Consider the following 17,170-nt stretch of genomic DNA (forward strand, 5'->3'; position numbering starts at 1 on the left):
TTGCTGTCCAAGGGACTCTCAAGAGTCTTCTCCAGCACCATAGTTCGAAGGCATCAATACTTCAGTGCTCTGCCTTCTTTACAGTCCATCTCTCATAATCGTATGTGACCACTGGGAAGACCATCGCTTCGACTAGGGATCTTTGTCGGCAGAGTAATATCTCTTGTTTTTTCAGCACACTGTCTAGGTTTGTCGTAGTTTCCCTGCCGAGAAGCAAATGTCTTCTGATTTCATGGCTGCAGTCACCATCCGTGGTGATTTTGGAGCCCAAGAAGAGGAAATCTGTCACTGCTTCCATGTTTTGCTCTTCTGAATAACTCTGCGGGGCTCTTCTGGCCCTTGTCTCTCGGAGTTGTCCTGGTACATCTCTCTAGTTATAGGTCAGACACGTGTTACACTTTAGTAGATACCCGGAGACGTGGTTTTCACTGTAAATAGTAATTGATGGGCCAGTCATTCCCCTGGACCCTCATCACTCCTGGGTAAATGGAAATTCAGCTTCTGGAAGCCCAGGACTGAAATCACGCACTCATCACAGTCCTCGAGTCCCTGGGGGAGGCAGGCACCGTGCGTCCTGTTCACCCGTCATGGTGGCCTTGCGAAATCTCCTGTCTGCACTTGGTGCTGAGAAGACAGGAGCCCAGAAAGGCCAGCTCAGCCAGTCACCCCGAGAGGTCTCATTAAGGCCAGGGTCTTGTGCTGAGGCCAGTGTTCCCGCACTTGACTCAAGACACTGCCGAGACCTCCCTGCAAAACCTGCAGCCCTTCAGCCCTTTTCTGGGGTGGTCGGTGCTCCCCCGAGAGCAGGGCTGGCCCGCGGGCTTCCTTCTAAGCACCCCCTCACCAGCTTCTCTCCCTCCAGGCACCAGCTTGCTGCAGGAAGTGGTCTACTTGGTGAGCCAGGGGGCTGACCCTGACGAGATCGGCTTGATGAACATCGATGAGCAGCTCCCGGTCCTGGAGTACCCTCAGCCAGGCCTGGACATCATCAAGGTGGGCTCGGGGCAGGCGTCACAGCCCATGTGACCCCCGTGGGGCCTTCCTGTGGTTGCTTCCGAGGGGTTCCTGAGGCCCCTGTGGTTGGAAGGAGAGCAGCGAGCTCCTGGGACCCCGGTGGCCGGCGGGGAGAGACTGCTGGCCTGACCTGCCAGGTGACCCTGGACCTGAACCAGTGGGTGATGGGGGTGACTTCAAGGAGGAAAAGAGGCAGCTGCTGGCAGTAAGGGGGGGCGGGGGGAGGGGGGGTGGGAGGGGCCTCCTGCTGTGGTTCATCCTGCCTGGCGGGGACTGGGTAGGATGTGTCTGCATCATAAATACTTGGTACCAAGAGTGAAACAAACATCCCCGAGTCCCGTCCGGTCTACCCCTCAGATGTTATCTGGGCTTTTTGCCCTGTACCCTCCCCTCCGCCACCTCTCAGTTCAGGCCTCACTTCCCGTGTGCCCCCCCCAGCCCCGCTCCATTCTCCCGTGAGATGGGCATTCTGAAGCTCTGAGAGCACCCTTCCCCAGGTCAGCGTTCATGTTGCCGCCTGCCGACCCTCCCGGTGGAGCTGGGTGGGTGCCGCTGCTGCCCTGCTCCTGGCCTTGGGGTCCCGCCCAGAACTGAGCTGACCGTGTGACGTCAGAGCCCTCGCAGCAGTTAGAGCCCACAGGAGAGGACAACCGAGGGTCCCAGGGGTCGAAGGGCGGCTCCACCAGACAGGAGTGACGTGGACGGGCTGGGGCCTATTGGCGCGAACCCCCGAGTCAGGGCCTGGGGTGGAGCGCTGCCGATGGAGGGGCCGGGCGCGGCCAGGAGCAGCGGGGAGCCCTGCACTGAGACCACTGCAGAGCCCAGCGGCCCCCCGCCCTGTGCTTCTGTTTCCTCCGTGGCCCGTCATGGACCGTCCTGCGGCCGCTCTTGGCTGCAGCCCGCTCTCTGAGCAGTCCCCTGAGCCGACCCCTGCTGGTACACTTAGACTCAGGCTGTGGGTGCCCATGTCTGACTCGTGTCTGTCCCCCAGGGTCCAGCCTGGGCAGGGCTGGGGGTCGTATCTCAGGGAGAAGGTTCTGGGTGGGGGTGCTGGTCCTGACTCATCCGAGGCCCCACCGGCCCGGGCCAGTCAGGAAGTCTGGGTGTCCTCCTCTGACCGCCTCCCCTCTCTGCCTGCCGCAGGAACTGACATCTCCCCGCCTCATCAAAAGCCACCTCCCCTACCGCTTCCTGCCCTCCGACCTCCACAACGGCGATTCCAAGGTAACCCCTGGCTCCCCGCTGCTCCCAGCGGCTCCCCACTCCTGGAACCAGGGGCCTGTGTGCCAGTCCAAATGGTGGTCTGTCACAGGCATGAGTTCCCAGAGAACCTTGGTGGGGTGGGACCCCCGGAGAGATGTCCTTGAGCCTTGTCATTAGTGTTTTATATCCATGTTGCTTATCTAGGTTCTTCCTCACAGTTGAACTTGACCAGCCAGGGCTCAGCCTCTGCCTGTTTAAGACCTAAGGACTCAAGACTGCTTTCATTGCCTCTGCTTTTTTCTGTTCTCTCAACTGCATGAGATGTTTGAGGTCTGTAGTTCTCATCACCAGGAGGGTCAGGACCATAATTTTTCTGTCTTCTGCTGATTTTAAAGTAGTCCTAGAGACACTGCAGCATTCATAGCAGCCCAGTGTCCAATAGCCAAGCTGCGGAAGCACCCTCAGTGCCCGTCATCAGATGAATGGATATGGAGGGTTTGGTAGATACATACAGTGGAAAACCATTCAGCCGTAAAAAGAGAAGGGGATTCTGCCATTTGCAACAGTGGGGCTGGACTTGGGAGACGTTATGCTAAGTCAGACAGAGAAGGACAAATACTGTTTGGTATCACTTTATATTTTTTCAGTGGAATCTGAAAAACTGCAACAAACCAGTGAATGTAATAAAAACAACCAGACTCACAGATAAAAAGAAAACCAGTGGTTACCAGTGGGGAGAGGGAAGAGGGCAGGGCAAAATAGGAATGGGGATTAAGAGATACAGACTATTGCATAAAATGGACACGAACTTGGGCAGACTCCAGGAGATGGTGATGGACAGGGAGGCCTGGCCTGCTGCCGTCCGTGGTGTCGCAGAGTCGGACACCGCTGAGCAAGTGAGCAACAGCAACACCGTGTATAAAATGAGCTACAAGAGTATATTGTACAACATGAGGAACATAGCAAATACTTTATGTGAAAGGAGTATACTCTACGAATTTTGAGTCACTGTATTTTATACATGTGACATGTATAATACTGTATATCAACTCTCAGTTCAGTCACTCGGTTGTGTCCGACTCTTTATGACCCCATGACTGCAGCACGCCAGGCCTCCCTGTCCATCACCAACTCCCAGAGCCTGCTCAAACTCACGTCCATTGAGTCGGTGATGATGCCATCCAACCATCTCATCCCCTGTCGTCCCCTTCTCCTCCTGCCTTCAGTCTTTCCCAGCATCAGGGTCTTTTCCCATGAGTCAGTTCTTTGCATCAGGTGGCCAAGGTATTGGAGCTTCAGCTTCAGCATCAGTCCTTCCAATGAATATTCAGAACTGATTTCCTTAATGATTGACTGGTTTGATCTCCTTGCAGTTCAAGGGACTCTCAAGAGTCTTCTCTAAAGTGTCAACTATAGTTTAATTAAAAAAAAAACTAGTGCTAGAGGAGAGAAATGTGATCAAACAGGCAAGTAATTGTCCTAGCTGATGCTGTCCTGTGGACAGGAGTACATCTCTGCTGAAACAGATCAACAGTGAGAAGGTGTTTGGTCCTGGTGTGTGAAGGGCTGACCTCACTGGGTAATGGGGTAGAAGAGTAGTTTGTAGGTCAGTGGAACCTGCTCTGGGTGGCCTGCCTGGAATGGAGGATCGCAGACTAACCTTGTCTGTCTGTCCCCCTGTCCATCCTTCCTCCCCCTAACTGCCACCCCCCGTCCCGCCACTGCAGGTCATATATATGGCCCGGAACCCCAAGGATCTGGTGGTGTCCTATTACCAGTTCCACCGCTCTCTGCGGACCATGAGCTACCGAGGCACGTTCCAGGAGTTCTGCCGGAGGTTCATGAATGACAAGTGTGAGTGTCTGTGTGTGATGCTCCTGCGGGGGTGCTTCCCATCACCCTAGTACTGTGATAACCATGGGGCCGGCCTGCTTCCCTGCTGGTGGGCCATGGAGCTCGGGCTGAGGGGGCTCAGGAAGCTTGTGCCAGGCCGACCGGGCCTCTGACGCCAAAGCCCATCTCTCTCCCCACACCCTTGGGGTTCTGAGAAGTCCCCTGGTTAAAGCATCTGTATCCTTGCCTGGATTCCAAGCTGTGGGAATAGTGGCCTAGATTCCTCTGTTACTGGTACCCGAGGCCGGGACTTCGTGTGAGGGCCCCTAGCCTTCAGCTGGACTTGAGGGTCAGGCGTGGCCACCAGCCCCAGGCCGGTGTGGCAGGTGGGGTTCACTCCGAGGGAGGGGCGGGACAGTGCTCTGGGCAGGAAGCATGTTCCTGGGGAGAGGCCTGGGCCCGGGCGGAGCATGCCAGGGCCCCTCCATCCGTGTCTGCCCGCCCTAGGGAGGAGTGGACCAGGGCGGGAGCTGTCCCCTTGGCCATGGAGTTGGTTCTGTTCCCCCACCTGCCAACCCTGGCTTCTCTGCACACCCTGCTGCCTCAGCCTTTGTGCCCAGGAGAGTAACTAAGTCTGTCCGGAGACTCCTGCAAATACACTTCCTGTCTTATTCCCCTTGGGGAACCCTCAGCCTGCTTGTCCATTTGTCCAGCCCAGGCAGGGCAGGGGTTCTGCAGTGAGATAATGTGGCAGGAGCATGATAAAGCGCATAGAGGCAGTCCAAGAGCTCAGCGCCCCAAATTTACATGGGACCTGGGGCGGCTGAACTGGAGCCTGGGTAAAGACCAGACCTCCTGAGTGAGCTCCCCACAGTGCCTGAGGCCCTCTTGTCCCTGCCCTTGCGTCTCTGCTTCAGCCCGGCCTGGGGAGGAGGGACCCCGGATGGGAAGGGACAAGTGTAGGTGGCCCCAGCAGTTGTGCCTTAAGGCCCTGGGAACCTGCTGAAGGCCTCTGTTCAGCCTCCCGTCCCCCCAGCCCATCAGCTGGCTCAGGCCCCTCCTGGTCTGTCAGGCATTTGGTTCCCAAAGCTGTGTCTTAAGTCCTGGTTTGCATTCCTGCCTTTAAAGCAGCCGCCGGCACGGGAGCACCACCATTGGAAACAGTGGGTGTCCACCGTGTTCACACTGCCCCGCGGTGCAGGCCTTAGAGCTCCCTGCTCAGGCTGGAGCAGTTATAAGTCGTCCACTGCAGGCTCCTCCATCTCCTGAAGGTCACGGCGCTGCCCAGCACTGATGTTCAAGGCTGCGCACGCTTGCTGTGTTCCCCCAAAGCCCCTGCACCCGAGCACCTGGTCCCGCTTATTCCCTGCCTTATTGCCTTCTCTGTCCAAGGTGCTGAAGAGCTTGAGTGCCGTGCAGAAGAGGCAGTGAAACTCACTGCCCGCTGCCAGCCGGGGCGCAGTGCCCCGAGGCCTGTGTCAGGGGTCGTGACACACACACTGCAGGGCGGGGGTGGGGGGGGGCCTGGGCCCAAGTGCCAGGGGACAGGAGCAGGGTGGAGGAGTACCTGTGTCCCCTGTCCTCTCGGCCTCCCTGTCCCCAAGTCTCCCCCACCCCCCACCGCCCTATCCTCAGGCCCTGGTTATCTGTCTGCAAATGTTCTCTGGGAGAGTGCGGGTGTTCTGGTCTCCAAGTCCATGCCCACTGGACCACTCAGTCCCAGGGTGCCAATCTGCGTGCCAGCTGTGGGCCTGGACTTGGGAGGGTCTGCTCAGGGCCCCCAGGGTCACCAGCCTGCCAGTGAGTTGGTCAGGTCCCTTCCTTCTCTGGACTCACCCCCCATGCTGAAGATCGGGAAGGCTGGCCTGGCCCTCTGTGTGTGGGTCTCCTCCAGGTGTGGGAGGAGCAGGGATGTGCTGGGCCGGTGGGAGGGTGCGAGATCTGGAGTCAGAAACCCGCAGGGGCCAGGGTTCACCCAGCAGTGGGCCCAGCAAGGCCTTTGGTTGCAGCCTGTGCTGTGTTGATTCATTTCTGCCCACTCACCCCACCTCCCCTTCCAGAGCGCCCCCTTCCTTATCCATAAATGGCCTGAAGAGGGCCTTCTACTCTGCTCACCGCCCCCCTAACCAATACCTCCACTCCCAGGACGCCCCTCGGCCTGCGGGCCTAGGCTGCTGCTGCACTGCGCCCTGCCGCCAGGATGGCAGACTGCCGATGGCTCGGGCTGGCTGGTGTCGGGGGTCCCCGTTGCCCAGCCTTGGTCATGTGTGTACACATGGCTCTGCCACTTGGTGGGTTTCAGCAGGTGCACGTGGGACCCCCCAGTGCCCCCCACCAGAGAGGACGCACAGCAATGCCCCCGCTGGTGCCCAAGACCTGTACCTGCTTCTCTCGGGGCCACAACCCAGTGGTAGGGAGGTGGAGGGGTGCAGGTTCTGTTGTCAACCCGTTCATGGAGGAGGAGGCGCAGACAGGTTCAGGGCCTGCTCCGTCTCACGGCCAGTGAGGGTGTGAGAGGCCGGCTGCCTCTGATCCAAGTCCTCGTCCTCTGCCCTCCTGCCTGGCCACCATCTGATGGTGCCGTCTGCCTCTGATCCCCTCTACCCGCGCCCCCCCCCACTTCTCTGAGGCCCCTTTGCAGCCCCCGCCTCTGTGCACTGCCCGCCCAGTCCTCACGGATTGCTCCAAGCTTGCCCGGCGTGGGAGGCACCCGCCCCAGGCCTTGGGGCTCCCTCCCAGTGCTGGTCACTCCCATGTGGCCATCACCAGTGTCCTTGCTGTTTGCCATCAGGCCGGGAGCTCCTCTGGCCTTGGGCCTTCGTGTCCTGGGGTTCGGGAGGCGGATGGGCGCTCAGCTGAGTGAGGGCCCCGGCAGTGTGGCCATCCCTCCTGGCTGGCTCCTATTATCCAGCCAGACCTGCTCCCCGAGGCCCCACTGGCTCAGGGGGCCCATGTTCTCTGACCAAGACCTCCCTCTGATCCCTTGGAAGCCCCCTTGGAAGATGCCCTCACAGTGAGGGGTCTCAGTGTGAACCGGCGGTGAGAATCCGTAGTTTCTATGAAGAACGCTGTGAAGCGGCCTGGCCACACTGGTACATGGGTCCCCTGTGGCCGTGGAACCCCAGCCCCAGGCCACAGCCCGGAGGGTTGTGGGGCGCGCCAGCTGAGGTGTGGGTGTGAGCTCGCGTGTCAGGACGGCCTGCTGCCCCTCTTCCCGCCGCGGCTGCTGGTCTCCCTGTGTCTGCGATGCCCCGATGCCCCGTGTCAGCTCTGTCTGGAGCCACGCCCCCCTCCCCCCGCCCCGAGCTCCATCCTCCCCCACTGCAGGCTGACTGGCCCTGGGCCCCAGCCCCTCTGGTCGGCCCTCTCTTGTGGTCACCGCATGTCAGAGAAGCTCCTGGAGTCTGCGCCTGTGCATCCGGGGAACGGAGGCCTTCCTGCTCAGGGTCCTGCTTCCCGAGGCCCCACCGGGTGGGGCCCCGCCTTGGGCGTCTGGGAGGTGGGGCGGAGGCCGGCGGGAGGGAGCGGTGGCGCAGGCGGCCAGGGGACGTGCGGCTGTCCGAGGAGCCGGAGCTGCGTCACAGCTGCTGGGCAGAGGAGAGAGCCGCCATCCACCGCCCCGTCCCTCCCTGCGACCTCTCCTGTCCCCTTGTGTCCACAGTGGGCTATGGCTCCTGGTTTGAGCACGTGCAGGAGTTCTGGGAGCACCACATGGATTCGAACGTGCTTTTCCTCAAGTACGAAGACATGCACCGGGTGAGTGCCTGGGGGTGGGTGCATCGGGGGCGTGTCCTGAGGGGTGAGCGCCTCGGGGGCGTGTCCTGAGGGGTGAGTGCCTCGGGGGTGTGTCCTGAGGGTTGGGGTTGTGTCCTGAGGGGGGTGAGTGCCTCAGGGGCGTGTCCCGAGGGGGTGAGTGCCTCAGGGGCGTGTCCCGAGGGGGTGAGTGCCTGGGGGCGTGTCCGGAGGGGGTGAGTGCCTCGGGGGCGTGTCCGGAGGGGGTGAGTGCCTCGGGGGCGGGTCCTGAGGGGGTGAGTCCTGAGGGGGTGAGTGCCTCGGGGGCCGTGTCCTGAGGGGGGGTGAGTGGCCTCGGGGGAGTGTCCTGGGGGTGAGTGCCTCGGGGGCGTGTCCTGAGGGGGTGAGTGCTTCGGGGGCGTGTCCTTAGGGGTGAGTGCCTTGGGGGCGTGTCCTGGGGGGTGGGGTGCCTCGGGGGCTGTGTCCCTGAGGGGGTGGGTGCCTCCGGGGGCGTGTCCTGAGGGGATGAGTGCTCGGGGGAGTGTCCTGAGGGGATGAGTGCCTCGGGGGAGTGTCCTGAGGGGGTGAGTGCCTCGGGGGCGTGTCCTGAGGGGGTGAGTGCTTCGGGGGCGTGTCCTTAGGGGTGAGTGCCTTGGGGGCGTGTCCTGAGGGGGTGGGTGCCTCGGGGGCGTGTCCTGAGGGGGTGGGTGCCTCGGGGGCGTGTCCTGAGGGGATGAAGTGCCTCGGGAGTTCCCTGAGGGTGAGTGCCTCGGGGGGCGTGTCCTGAGGGGGTGAGTGCCTCGGGAGTGTCCTGAGGGGGTGAGTGCTTCGGGGGCGTGTCCTGAGGGGTGAGTGCTCGGGGCGTGTCCTTAGGGGGTGAGTGCCTGGGGGCGTGTCCTGGGGTGGGTGCCTCGGGGCGTGTCCTGAGGGGGTGGGTGCCTCGGGGGCGTGTCCTGAGGGGATGAGTGCCTCGGGGGTGTCCTGAGGGGGTGAGTGCCTCGGGGGCGTGTCCTTAGGGATGGGTGCCTCGGGGGCGTGTCCTGAGGGGGTAGTGCCTCGGGGGCGTGTCCGTGCCTCGGGGGCGTGTCCTGAGGGGTGGGTGCCTCGGGGGCGTGTCCTGAGGGGGTGAGTGCCTCGGGGGCATGTCCTGAGGGGATGAGTGCCTCGGGGGAGTGTCCTGAGGGGGTGAGTGCCTCGGGGGCGTGTCCTTAGGGATGGGTGCCTCGGGGGCGTGTCCTGAGGGGTGGGTGCCTCGGGGGCGTGTCCTGAGGGGTGGGTGCCTCCAGGTGAGTGCTAAGGGGCAGGAGTGAGGTGAAGGCTCCAGAGTCCACACCCTCGGTCCCACAGCAGAGCCCTCAGGGAGGGCGGAGCCTGGGTGTTGGGTGCGGCTGGGACCCCGGGGTTCCAGGTGGGCCCAGAGCCCCTGACAGGGCTTCGCCTCCAGCCTGTGCAGGCCCCCAGGTCCCTGCCCTGGCCCGGGCTGTGCGCAGCTCCCGAGTTAGGGGTGGCCTGCAGTGCTTCTGAAAGGCCTGTTTATTTTTCTGCTTCGACGGTGGTGGAGCACCACCCAGCACCCTGTCAGAAGTGAGGGGACCAGCTCAGGGCAAAGGCCGAGGCGGCGGAGTATGCGTTTCTCGTCCAGGCTGTCTGTCTGTCTGTCTGTCTTGGAGGGGGGGGCGCGGGCGTGGTTTGCAGGCTGCTGACCACCCAGCGGGTGTGTGCTGGTGTCTGGCCTCTGCTCCCGTTGGTGAGCTCCCTTGCTCCCTGGAGCATGTTCTGGGCAGTGTGTCCACCATCGCACATTTGTCCATCCACTCAGGGCTTCGGGCATTTGGGCTGTTGCAGTTCTGGGTGACTGTGAGCAGAGTGCTGTGGGTGTTCCCATGTCTCAGAAGACACGAGTTGTCTTTTCATCTTTTTTCCCTCCACCCCTGTGCTGGGCGGGGTGAGGAGGAGCCCTTCCGTCCAGCTGTGGACGCACCTGCAAGGCCCGGTGCTGGCTGGCAGGTTCCTCCCAGCGCCTCGCTTTTCTGAGTCACTTAGTATTTCATCCCGAGGGAGCAGGGCACGAAGCTTACAGGAAATGTCAGAGCTGAAGCACAGCCCTGTGCCCTGCTTCTCCAGACCCGCTGGGAGGCTGCGTCTGCCTTGCAGGCCTGTGGGGGAGGAGACAGCCTCTAGCATTCTCCTCAAGTGACCAAGCCACTGCCCGCGTTTGGCCTGCTGACAGCCCAGGCTCTGGGCAGGACGCTTGGCTTGGCATTGCTGGGGTGGAGACGGTGAGGGGCTTTGGTGTTTCCCGGGGCAGGACGTGGCTGCAGGGGCGGGGCTGTGTGGCGAGCAGGTGGGCAGGGCCCCTCGGAGACGGTGAGGTGGCGGCAGCTGTGCCGTCGGGACTGCTGGGGCTCCGGGGCCCAGAGCCGGCTTCCCGTCAGTGTGCCGAGCATCACCGAATCTTCAGTGAGCCAGGTTCCTGCCCCGCGAGGTGGGCTGGCCCTGGGGCCTGTCTGGGGTCCCCCGGGACCTCCTCAAGGCTCTCCTAAGTGCCATCTGGGTTCCAGCTGATGATGTGGAAGGAAGGGGAGAGCGAGCTGGTCCTGCCCTGGCAGAGCGCCCCAGCACTTTTTGTTACCGCTTGTTGCTGTTGGACAGGGCCGCCGCTACGTCAGGGCCTCACGTCTGCGTCCAGATTCCCGGAGGACCGGGGCTGGAAACCAGGTCTGCCCCTCGGGAGCTGAGCGCCCTCGGGCAGTTACTTAACCCGGATCGTTATTTCCTGAAGATACCGGCGTCCGGCTTGTCTCGAGGACTTGTCTCGAGTCAGGCCGCGGATAAGAGGTCCCCAGAGTGGTGTTCCGCAAAGGCGCCGCCTCTGACAGGCTCCCGCGTCTCCGCTCTTGTCTTCCAGGACCTGGTGACCATGGTGGAGCAGCTGGCCAGGTTCCTGGGGGTGCCCTGCGACAAGGCCCAGCTGGAGTCGCTGATCGAGCACTGCCACCAGCTGGTGGACCAGGGCTGCAACGCCGAGGCCCTGCCCGTGGGCCGGGGTACGCGCCGCCTGGCCCTGGGCCCCGCCCCCGCCCTGCCGGCGTCCTCACGCTTCCCAGACCCCTGTCCTCCCCCCCGGCCCCGAGTCAGGGTTCAGCCTCACATCTCCAGAGCCTTCCGCTCCCTGGGGTGGGGGGCAAGAAGGTAACCCAAAAAGGGCCACTGAGGATCCCCCGCTGGAGTCGGCCTGTGACCCTGCAGAGGGTGCGGAGTTCACGGGCGGGGGGAGGGATGTCTCAGGCTCTGTGGGCAAGAGGTTTTCAGGCAGATGCCTCCTCAGACGACCCCCACCCTGGCGATGGGTTTGGGGCTGTGGAGTTGAGGAGCACGGAGCGTGCACACGACGTCCTCGAGCTCCAGCTGGCTCGAGGGGGTCCGTGTGAGCGGGGGAGGTAGCCACATAGGTGAGGTACAGTGCATCCCGGGGAAGGGGTGTGTGTGTGGGTCTGTGGGTCTGTGGTGTATGTGCTGTGTGTATGTGTGAGGGGTGTGTGTGTGCGCACGGTCTGTGTGTGTGTGTGCATGTGAGAGAGTGACAGCAAGCAGGAAGTGCAGACCTCTCCAGGGCTGGCCGGGCAGCTGTCACGGAGGCCAGGGTGTCCTCCTGGCCTGAGAGCGGGGTGCTGGGGTGGAGCCATCTGAGGCGGGGCAGGCGTTCCTGCAGGAGCCCTCCCCCGGTCTGCGGGGGGCCGCTGTTTGTGCCCCCAGGGCTCGTGCTGTTTGCAGCTGCTTCATGGTAAAGGGCTCAGGCGTTCACGTCCGTGGCACCTCACATCCGTGGCCGAGGCTCGTTCCCAGCTCCCGGGTTGGATGGGAGGGCTCGGTAATGACGCCGGACTCCACGGGCAGCCGCCCAGAGGGGAGACAGGAGCCCCGAGGTAGCCTGGCCAGGCTGCTCTGGCCCTTCGTCCTCCCCGTATGGAGGGCCAGTCGGGTTGCCAACCCGTGTGGCTCCCAGGTTGTCCTGAAGGTCAGGCGGTTGGGCACCTTCCTGTCAAGGCAGACGGGCTACTCTCCGGGAAGACGTTAGTTAACGAGCCACATCACCCTGCCGTTTATTTCCTGGCTGCATCTTCATGAATGTTTATAATTTAAAATTTATTTGCTCTTTTTTAGTTTTGCTTTTGCTGTGTTTTGTTACCCTTGGGTGTGACCTTCTCCAGAAGCCCCCCTTTCGGTTCACTCGTGTGGTTAAGAAGTGTCAAGAACATACTGCATGCACATATGCTCCTTCCGCTGTGTTTGCTTTTATCATCGTTTACCTTGGTTTTACTTTATTTCAGTTCTTTGGTTTTGTTTTCTTTTAGCACATTGCCTCTTTGCTCAGAAGACCTCCTTGCGTTGGTGAGAATGCAGGGGCTTGTAGCCAGCTGCATTGCTTAGATTTGGTTCATGTCACAGCATAAATTGCACTGTCTTGAGTCCAAATCATAAACCAGGTGGGTGACTCCTCTGACGAGCTCTTGGCTGCCTCAGCTGAGAAAAATAATCGTGGAAAAAAAAATATGGTGGTGTGGGTCTAGAGCTTGCTAATTCTGACCCAAGCTGTCCTTAGAGGGTAGCAAGAACAGTCTCTTGCATTTTTTCCTCTCCATCACTGACATAATTTTTCATCACCGAAGAGAAAATCCATGTCACTTTGGATTTGTTAGCTCAGCGTTTGCAGGATTGCAGTTTCATACATCAGGTCCTGCCAGGACGGGTGACTGTTAATAGCGCAGCTTAATGAGAGATGCTTGCTGGGACAGTCAGAGCTCTGCTGTCAGAGATGCCGACGGTGAACAGAATTCTAGACGAGCATCTCAGTGCCCCGAGGCCAGTGTGTAAAAAGCGCGGCCTTGGTGCTCGGGGTGATGCACTTACTGCAGACAGGAGGACAGGGACCTGCTCCTGACTCCTTCACATATTCATAGTGACCAGAACCGAAGATCTTGTAGTTAAGGAAAGTGGGTTCAGCAGTTTTTGTCATTTTGAGCTCTCTCCCTTCACGAAGAAGGGGAAGGCCCGTGCCGGCCCATCAATCTGTTGGCTCCAGGCCCCTCATGTCCTGCAGGGGGCGGGTAGAGGGGGTCTGACCAAGCCTCACAGGCCTGTTGCTGTGATGGAGCATCCACGGGGGCCTGGGTGGGACTGGTTTTGGTGTGGAGTTGGGAGCTCTGATGGTTTTATTCCCTGTCACTTCTCCCCTGACGTCACATGGGCAGGCTTCTCGAAATCTCCACCCTTGACCTGGCCCTGGCAGCTCCCTGCCCACCCTAACACGCTCTGCCTTTTCGGGGATGACTTTCTATTTCCCTTTTAAAATTTTCCAGCAGCAGCAGCTGCCTTGGTGGAGCTGTTGAACTGCGTGAGTAGTGGTGTCACGGAGCACACAGATCCCGCGTGGCACCTGAACCGCAGACCCGCTCCACGGACACTGTCCTCGGGGGTGCTGGGACTTGGTGCCCACTCTGCCTGCTGCTGGGGGCCAGCAGTGGACGGCCACGACCCTCCCCAGGGCCTCAGCTCTGCACGTCTGTGGTCCTGAGTGGAAAGCACACTGGGATGGCCAGACTCAGGGAAGCGGGCTCAGCTAGCCGGTAGTTCACATGGCTGTCGTGATCCCCACGGGACAGGTTCAGAGGGCTCCGGGAATAGGTCTGGAACCTTCCAGGTCCCTCTCCCCAGCTCCTTGTGGTTTGGCAGCTGGCCTGACCGCGAGTGAACTCAGCACGCCCCGCCCTTGTCTGTGTTGCAGGAAGGGTCGGGCTGTGGAAAGACATCTTCACCGTCTCCATGAACGAGAAGTTCGACCTGGTGTACAAGCAGAAGATGGGGAAGTGCGACCTCACTTTCGACTTTTATTTGTAATATCAGCAACCGCACACTTGCATGCTCACAGTACCAGACACTATAGCTCAGAGTCCCGTTTGCTCATTTGTTTCTTGCTGGACAGACTCTGGAAGTGAGACCCCGGGGGAGGGAGGGGACATGGCCGAGAAGTTGGATAAAGCGGGTTTGAGTTCTGATCCAGAGCAGCTGTCTCGCCTTTGAAGTCTAAACGTCTGCCCACAAAGATGGCGGTTCTGGTGGACCACACGTGTCACGTCCGTTAACATATGCAACTAGAGTGTCTACCTTTATTACAACCCACACTACGTATTGTATTTTATAGAGCTTTTCACTGGAAACCTAAATAAATGTTAGTAAACCAAATAAAAGTTCATTTCCGAGGGGCTCAGGAGAGCCACACCCAGGTGGTAGGAAGTGCTCAGGGTTGACTTTTTTTTTTTTGTCGTTCACACGCACAGCCATTCTGTCCTCCCCTGGTGAGGTCTGGGGTGAGGCTGGGGTGGGGGGCCCGAGTTTCCCCGGTGGCGCTCAGTTGTCAGCAGCTGCCCTGAGTTGCAGCAGGAGCTGTTCGCGGGGTGGGGTTTCAGAGGCTGCCTTCGGGCCAGCACCCCAAGGCCGACACAGAGGACCCGGCGGGACGGGCATGCAACGCAGCGACCCAAGAACTGCCCCCCCCCCCCGCCCCTCCCCAGCAGAGACAGAACCTGCTCACAACCTGACTTTTCGTTCTAGGGTCTTTGATTCCCCGAAGCAGATACCTGCTTATGTTGGCAAATAGATGGCTTGATAGTACTTTCTAGAACTCCTGGGTCTATACCTACCGTTCATTGTTGCGTCTGGGCCTGCGGCTCTCAGCTCTGGAGACCCGCTGAGTGCGTGTGGCGCCCTGTCTTGGCCCGCATAGGCTGGCAGGGTCACCTCGGTGCTGCTCCAGGAACCGGAGGCGGGGGCCGCCCTGCCCCGCCTCCCCTTCGTTAGCCGGCCCACGCCTGGCCGGAGGACCGACAAGAGGCGGCGGGAGAGCCGCAGGGCCGGCCACCGACGTGCACGTGTGTCGCGGCCCCTGTGCACCGGGCTGTCCCGCTGTCCGTGGCTGGGATGTGCCCGGGGTGGTGGGGCCAGAGGAGTCGCCTCCTCTGCGGGAGGGTCTGTGCCGTGCGCCATCCGGAAACGGGCGGGTGTGCGTGCTTCAGTCGTTTTGGCGAGAAGAGCAGCTTGGCCAGGGCAGGGGTCCGCGGCACTGCGCGGTGGGCTTGGCAGCACCTTCTTTCTGTGTATCTGCGAGGGCGGCTGCTTTCTGTGAAATTTGTTTTCTATTTTTCTATTTTTAGTACTGTATGGGTGTTACTGAGCACCACACGTGAGACTTCTCTGTGCTTGCTTGCATCTTTAATAAAGACATATCCCATGCCTCGTGTCCTGCCTGTGCTGACGGGGGTAGGGGGAGTTGGGGGCCCCCCGCACCCCGCTGTGGTCCCCTGTGGATTTCAGGGCGGTAAGAGAGAGCCCACTGAGGTGTCCGCTGCCCCTGGGGTGAGGATCTCGGCCCAAGTCAGGTGGGCTGGGTCACCAGGACTCAACATTCCAAGGGCTGACTCTCCCTGGCTGTTGGTCCCATCACCTTTTGGTATCTCTTTGCAGCTGAAGTGAGAGGGAGGGTGGGGGAGAAGGAGAGAAGTGGGAAGAGGTTTTGCCGCACGTGGGGTCCAGGGCTTTCTGCCTCAGTCTGGGAAGGTCCCTTTCAACAAGGCAGACGGTGGTGTCGAGACCGACCTGCTGACTGTCCTTTGCCCCCGTGAATTCCAGAGCCCATCTAACTGATGCCGTGTGGGAAGGAAGTCCAAGACATTCTTTTATTGGATAAAAAGCCTGGGCTCTTTGAAAAGTCATGCTGATTTTCAAATGAACTAGTTCCTTTAGGTCTCAGGTGAAGTCCCAGAATTTATTTTGGTGTTTGGGATGACCTAGACCCCCCCTTGGGCCCACATCCAGTCTGCAATGTTCTGGGGTGGGGGGTCTGCTCCTAAATCACCTACAGATCACCTAAAATCAGGCAGATTATAATAAAGGTGGAGCCGCTGAATCGAGAGGCAGGGCGGGGCGCGCCTTCACGGAGCTCTGCCCTGTGGATCTTTTACCACAGTCCCTGGATCCACTCAGGACACATGTCTGACGGCCGCGGGCGCTGCTGGCGGCACTGGGGTCTCCGGCCTGTGTGGCCTGCCAGCTCTGGTGGGGCAGTGATGTCATAAAACCCACGGTGTGTTCAGGCCCAAGTGGGCTATTGGGGACCCGTGCGCTCCTGAAGGACCAGGGAGTTCGACAAGGAGTGGCCCCCTGAGCGGAGACCAGGGGGAGGTGAGGGGCCCGGGGCTGGGCGCCGCCTGGGGGAGGGGGCGTGTGCTGGGCAGTGCTCAGAGGCTGGTGGCCGGCGCGGCCAGGAGCCCAGCTCCCAGAAAGTCTCAGGGATCACGAGAGTTGGATTTTGTAAGAAGAAATGAAGGCTCAAGAAGGCTTAACTGAAGCAATGCTGCCTGGGCGTGCCCCTCACCCTCAACCCTGCTGCGGGTAGAGAGGGTGAGGGGCCAGCACCGGCCTCATGGTTCACCGGGTCCACAGAACGAGGGGGTGGCCGGCTGTGTTTGAACATCCCCGAGGTACCCTCCGCCCCAGGCCCTGGCTCTGAGAGCCCTCAGGGGGCGGCGTGTGTGCTGGGAGCCGTCGCTGCCTCTGGCATTTGGAGCCAAGTCAAGGGCAAAATGACTCAAGGCCAAAGGTGCCGTGGACCCTACGAGTGAAGCCAGGTTGGACAGCAGAGTGACCCAGGGGTAGTGGCCTCTGTGGGTAGTAGTCTCTGGGGGTGGGTGGGGCTTGAGGGACCGAGGCGAGGAACATCTGGTCAGACGGACAGGGCCAGAGAGGCCTGGGCAGTGGGCTGACCTTACGGATCCCACCACGGGGTTCCTGCACGTCCCCGTCTCCAGGGAAGTCCCGGGTTGCTTGGCCTTTTGACTTTGCAAACTAAAAAGATTCCAAAAGGCACTTGGGGGACCTGCATAGGCTTTAACTCGCAAGCAGCTGAATTCAGCCACAGCGCCCCACCAGCTGGACCCATCCCGGTGCCCTCCAGGCTCTGACACGGCCATCCAGGGCTCATCCATCCCCCACCCACCATGCACCCAGTCCCTTCATCTGAAAGGCCCAAGAAGGTGAGCCACTTAACTTCTCCAATCCAGTGTCACAATTTATATACAACTGCATCACGCTAACTTCCTGGGATGGTCACAGAATCGCTGGTCTGTGCCTGGCCTTGCAGGTGAGCGCCCCCTAGTGGCCAAGTCACAGGTGCCAGCTGACTTCCTCAGTCCACAGCGAGGCCCTGCAGGCCTGTGGATGCAGGTGGGTGCGCAGTCCCTGTCCCCGCCTACACGTGGGAGGCCCCACGTGTGGCACAGCTTTGTTGCCTTTCTGAGTGGGGTGGCTGCTGTTTGCAATGGTGGAGGGGGTC

General features: G+C 60.6%; 1 protein-coding gene across 1 annotated transcript in view; it reads left to right on the forward strand.

Annotated features, from left to right (window-relative positions):
* Positions 1-15,072, forward strand: part of SULT4A1 (sulfotransferase family 4A member 1) — a 28,824-nt gene extending 13,752 nt beyond the window's left edge. Inside the window, exons 2-7 of the mRNA XM_043441489.1 lie at positions 863-993; positions 2,158-2,238; positions 3,945-4,071; positions 7,712-7,806; positions 10,691-10,829; positions 13,568-15,072. Coding sequence (XP_043297424.1) covers positions 863-993; positions 2,158-2,238; positions 3,945-4,071; positions 7,712-7,806; positions 10,691-10,829; positions 13,568-13,680 — 686 coding nt within the window. The 3' untranslated portion in view covers positions 13,681-15,072. The remainder of the gene's footprint in view (positions 1-862; positions 994-2,157; positions 2,239-3,944; positions 4,072-7,711; positions 7,807-10,690; positions 10,830-13,567) is intronic.
* The last annotated feature ends 2,098 nt before the right edge of the window (positions 15,073-17,170 follow it).

This window comes from Cervus canadensis, chromosome 21, assembly GCF_019320065.1.
Source record: "Cervus canadensis isolate Bull #8, Minnesota chromosome 21, ASM1932006v1, whole genome shotgun sequence".
Lineage (NCBI taxonomy): Eukaryota > Metazoa > Chordata > Mammalia > Artiodactyla > Cervidae > Cervus > Cervus canadensis.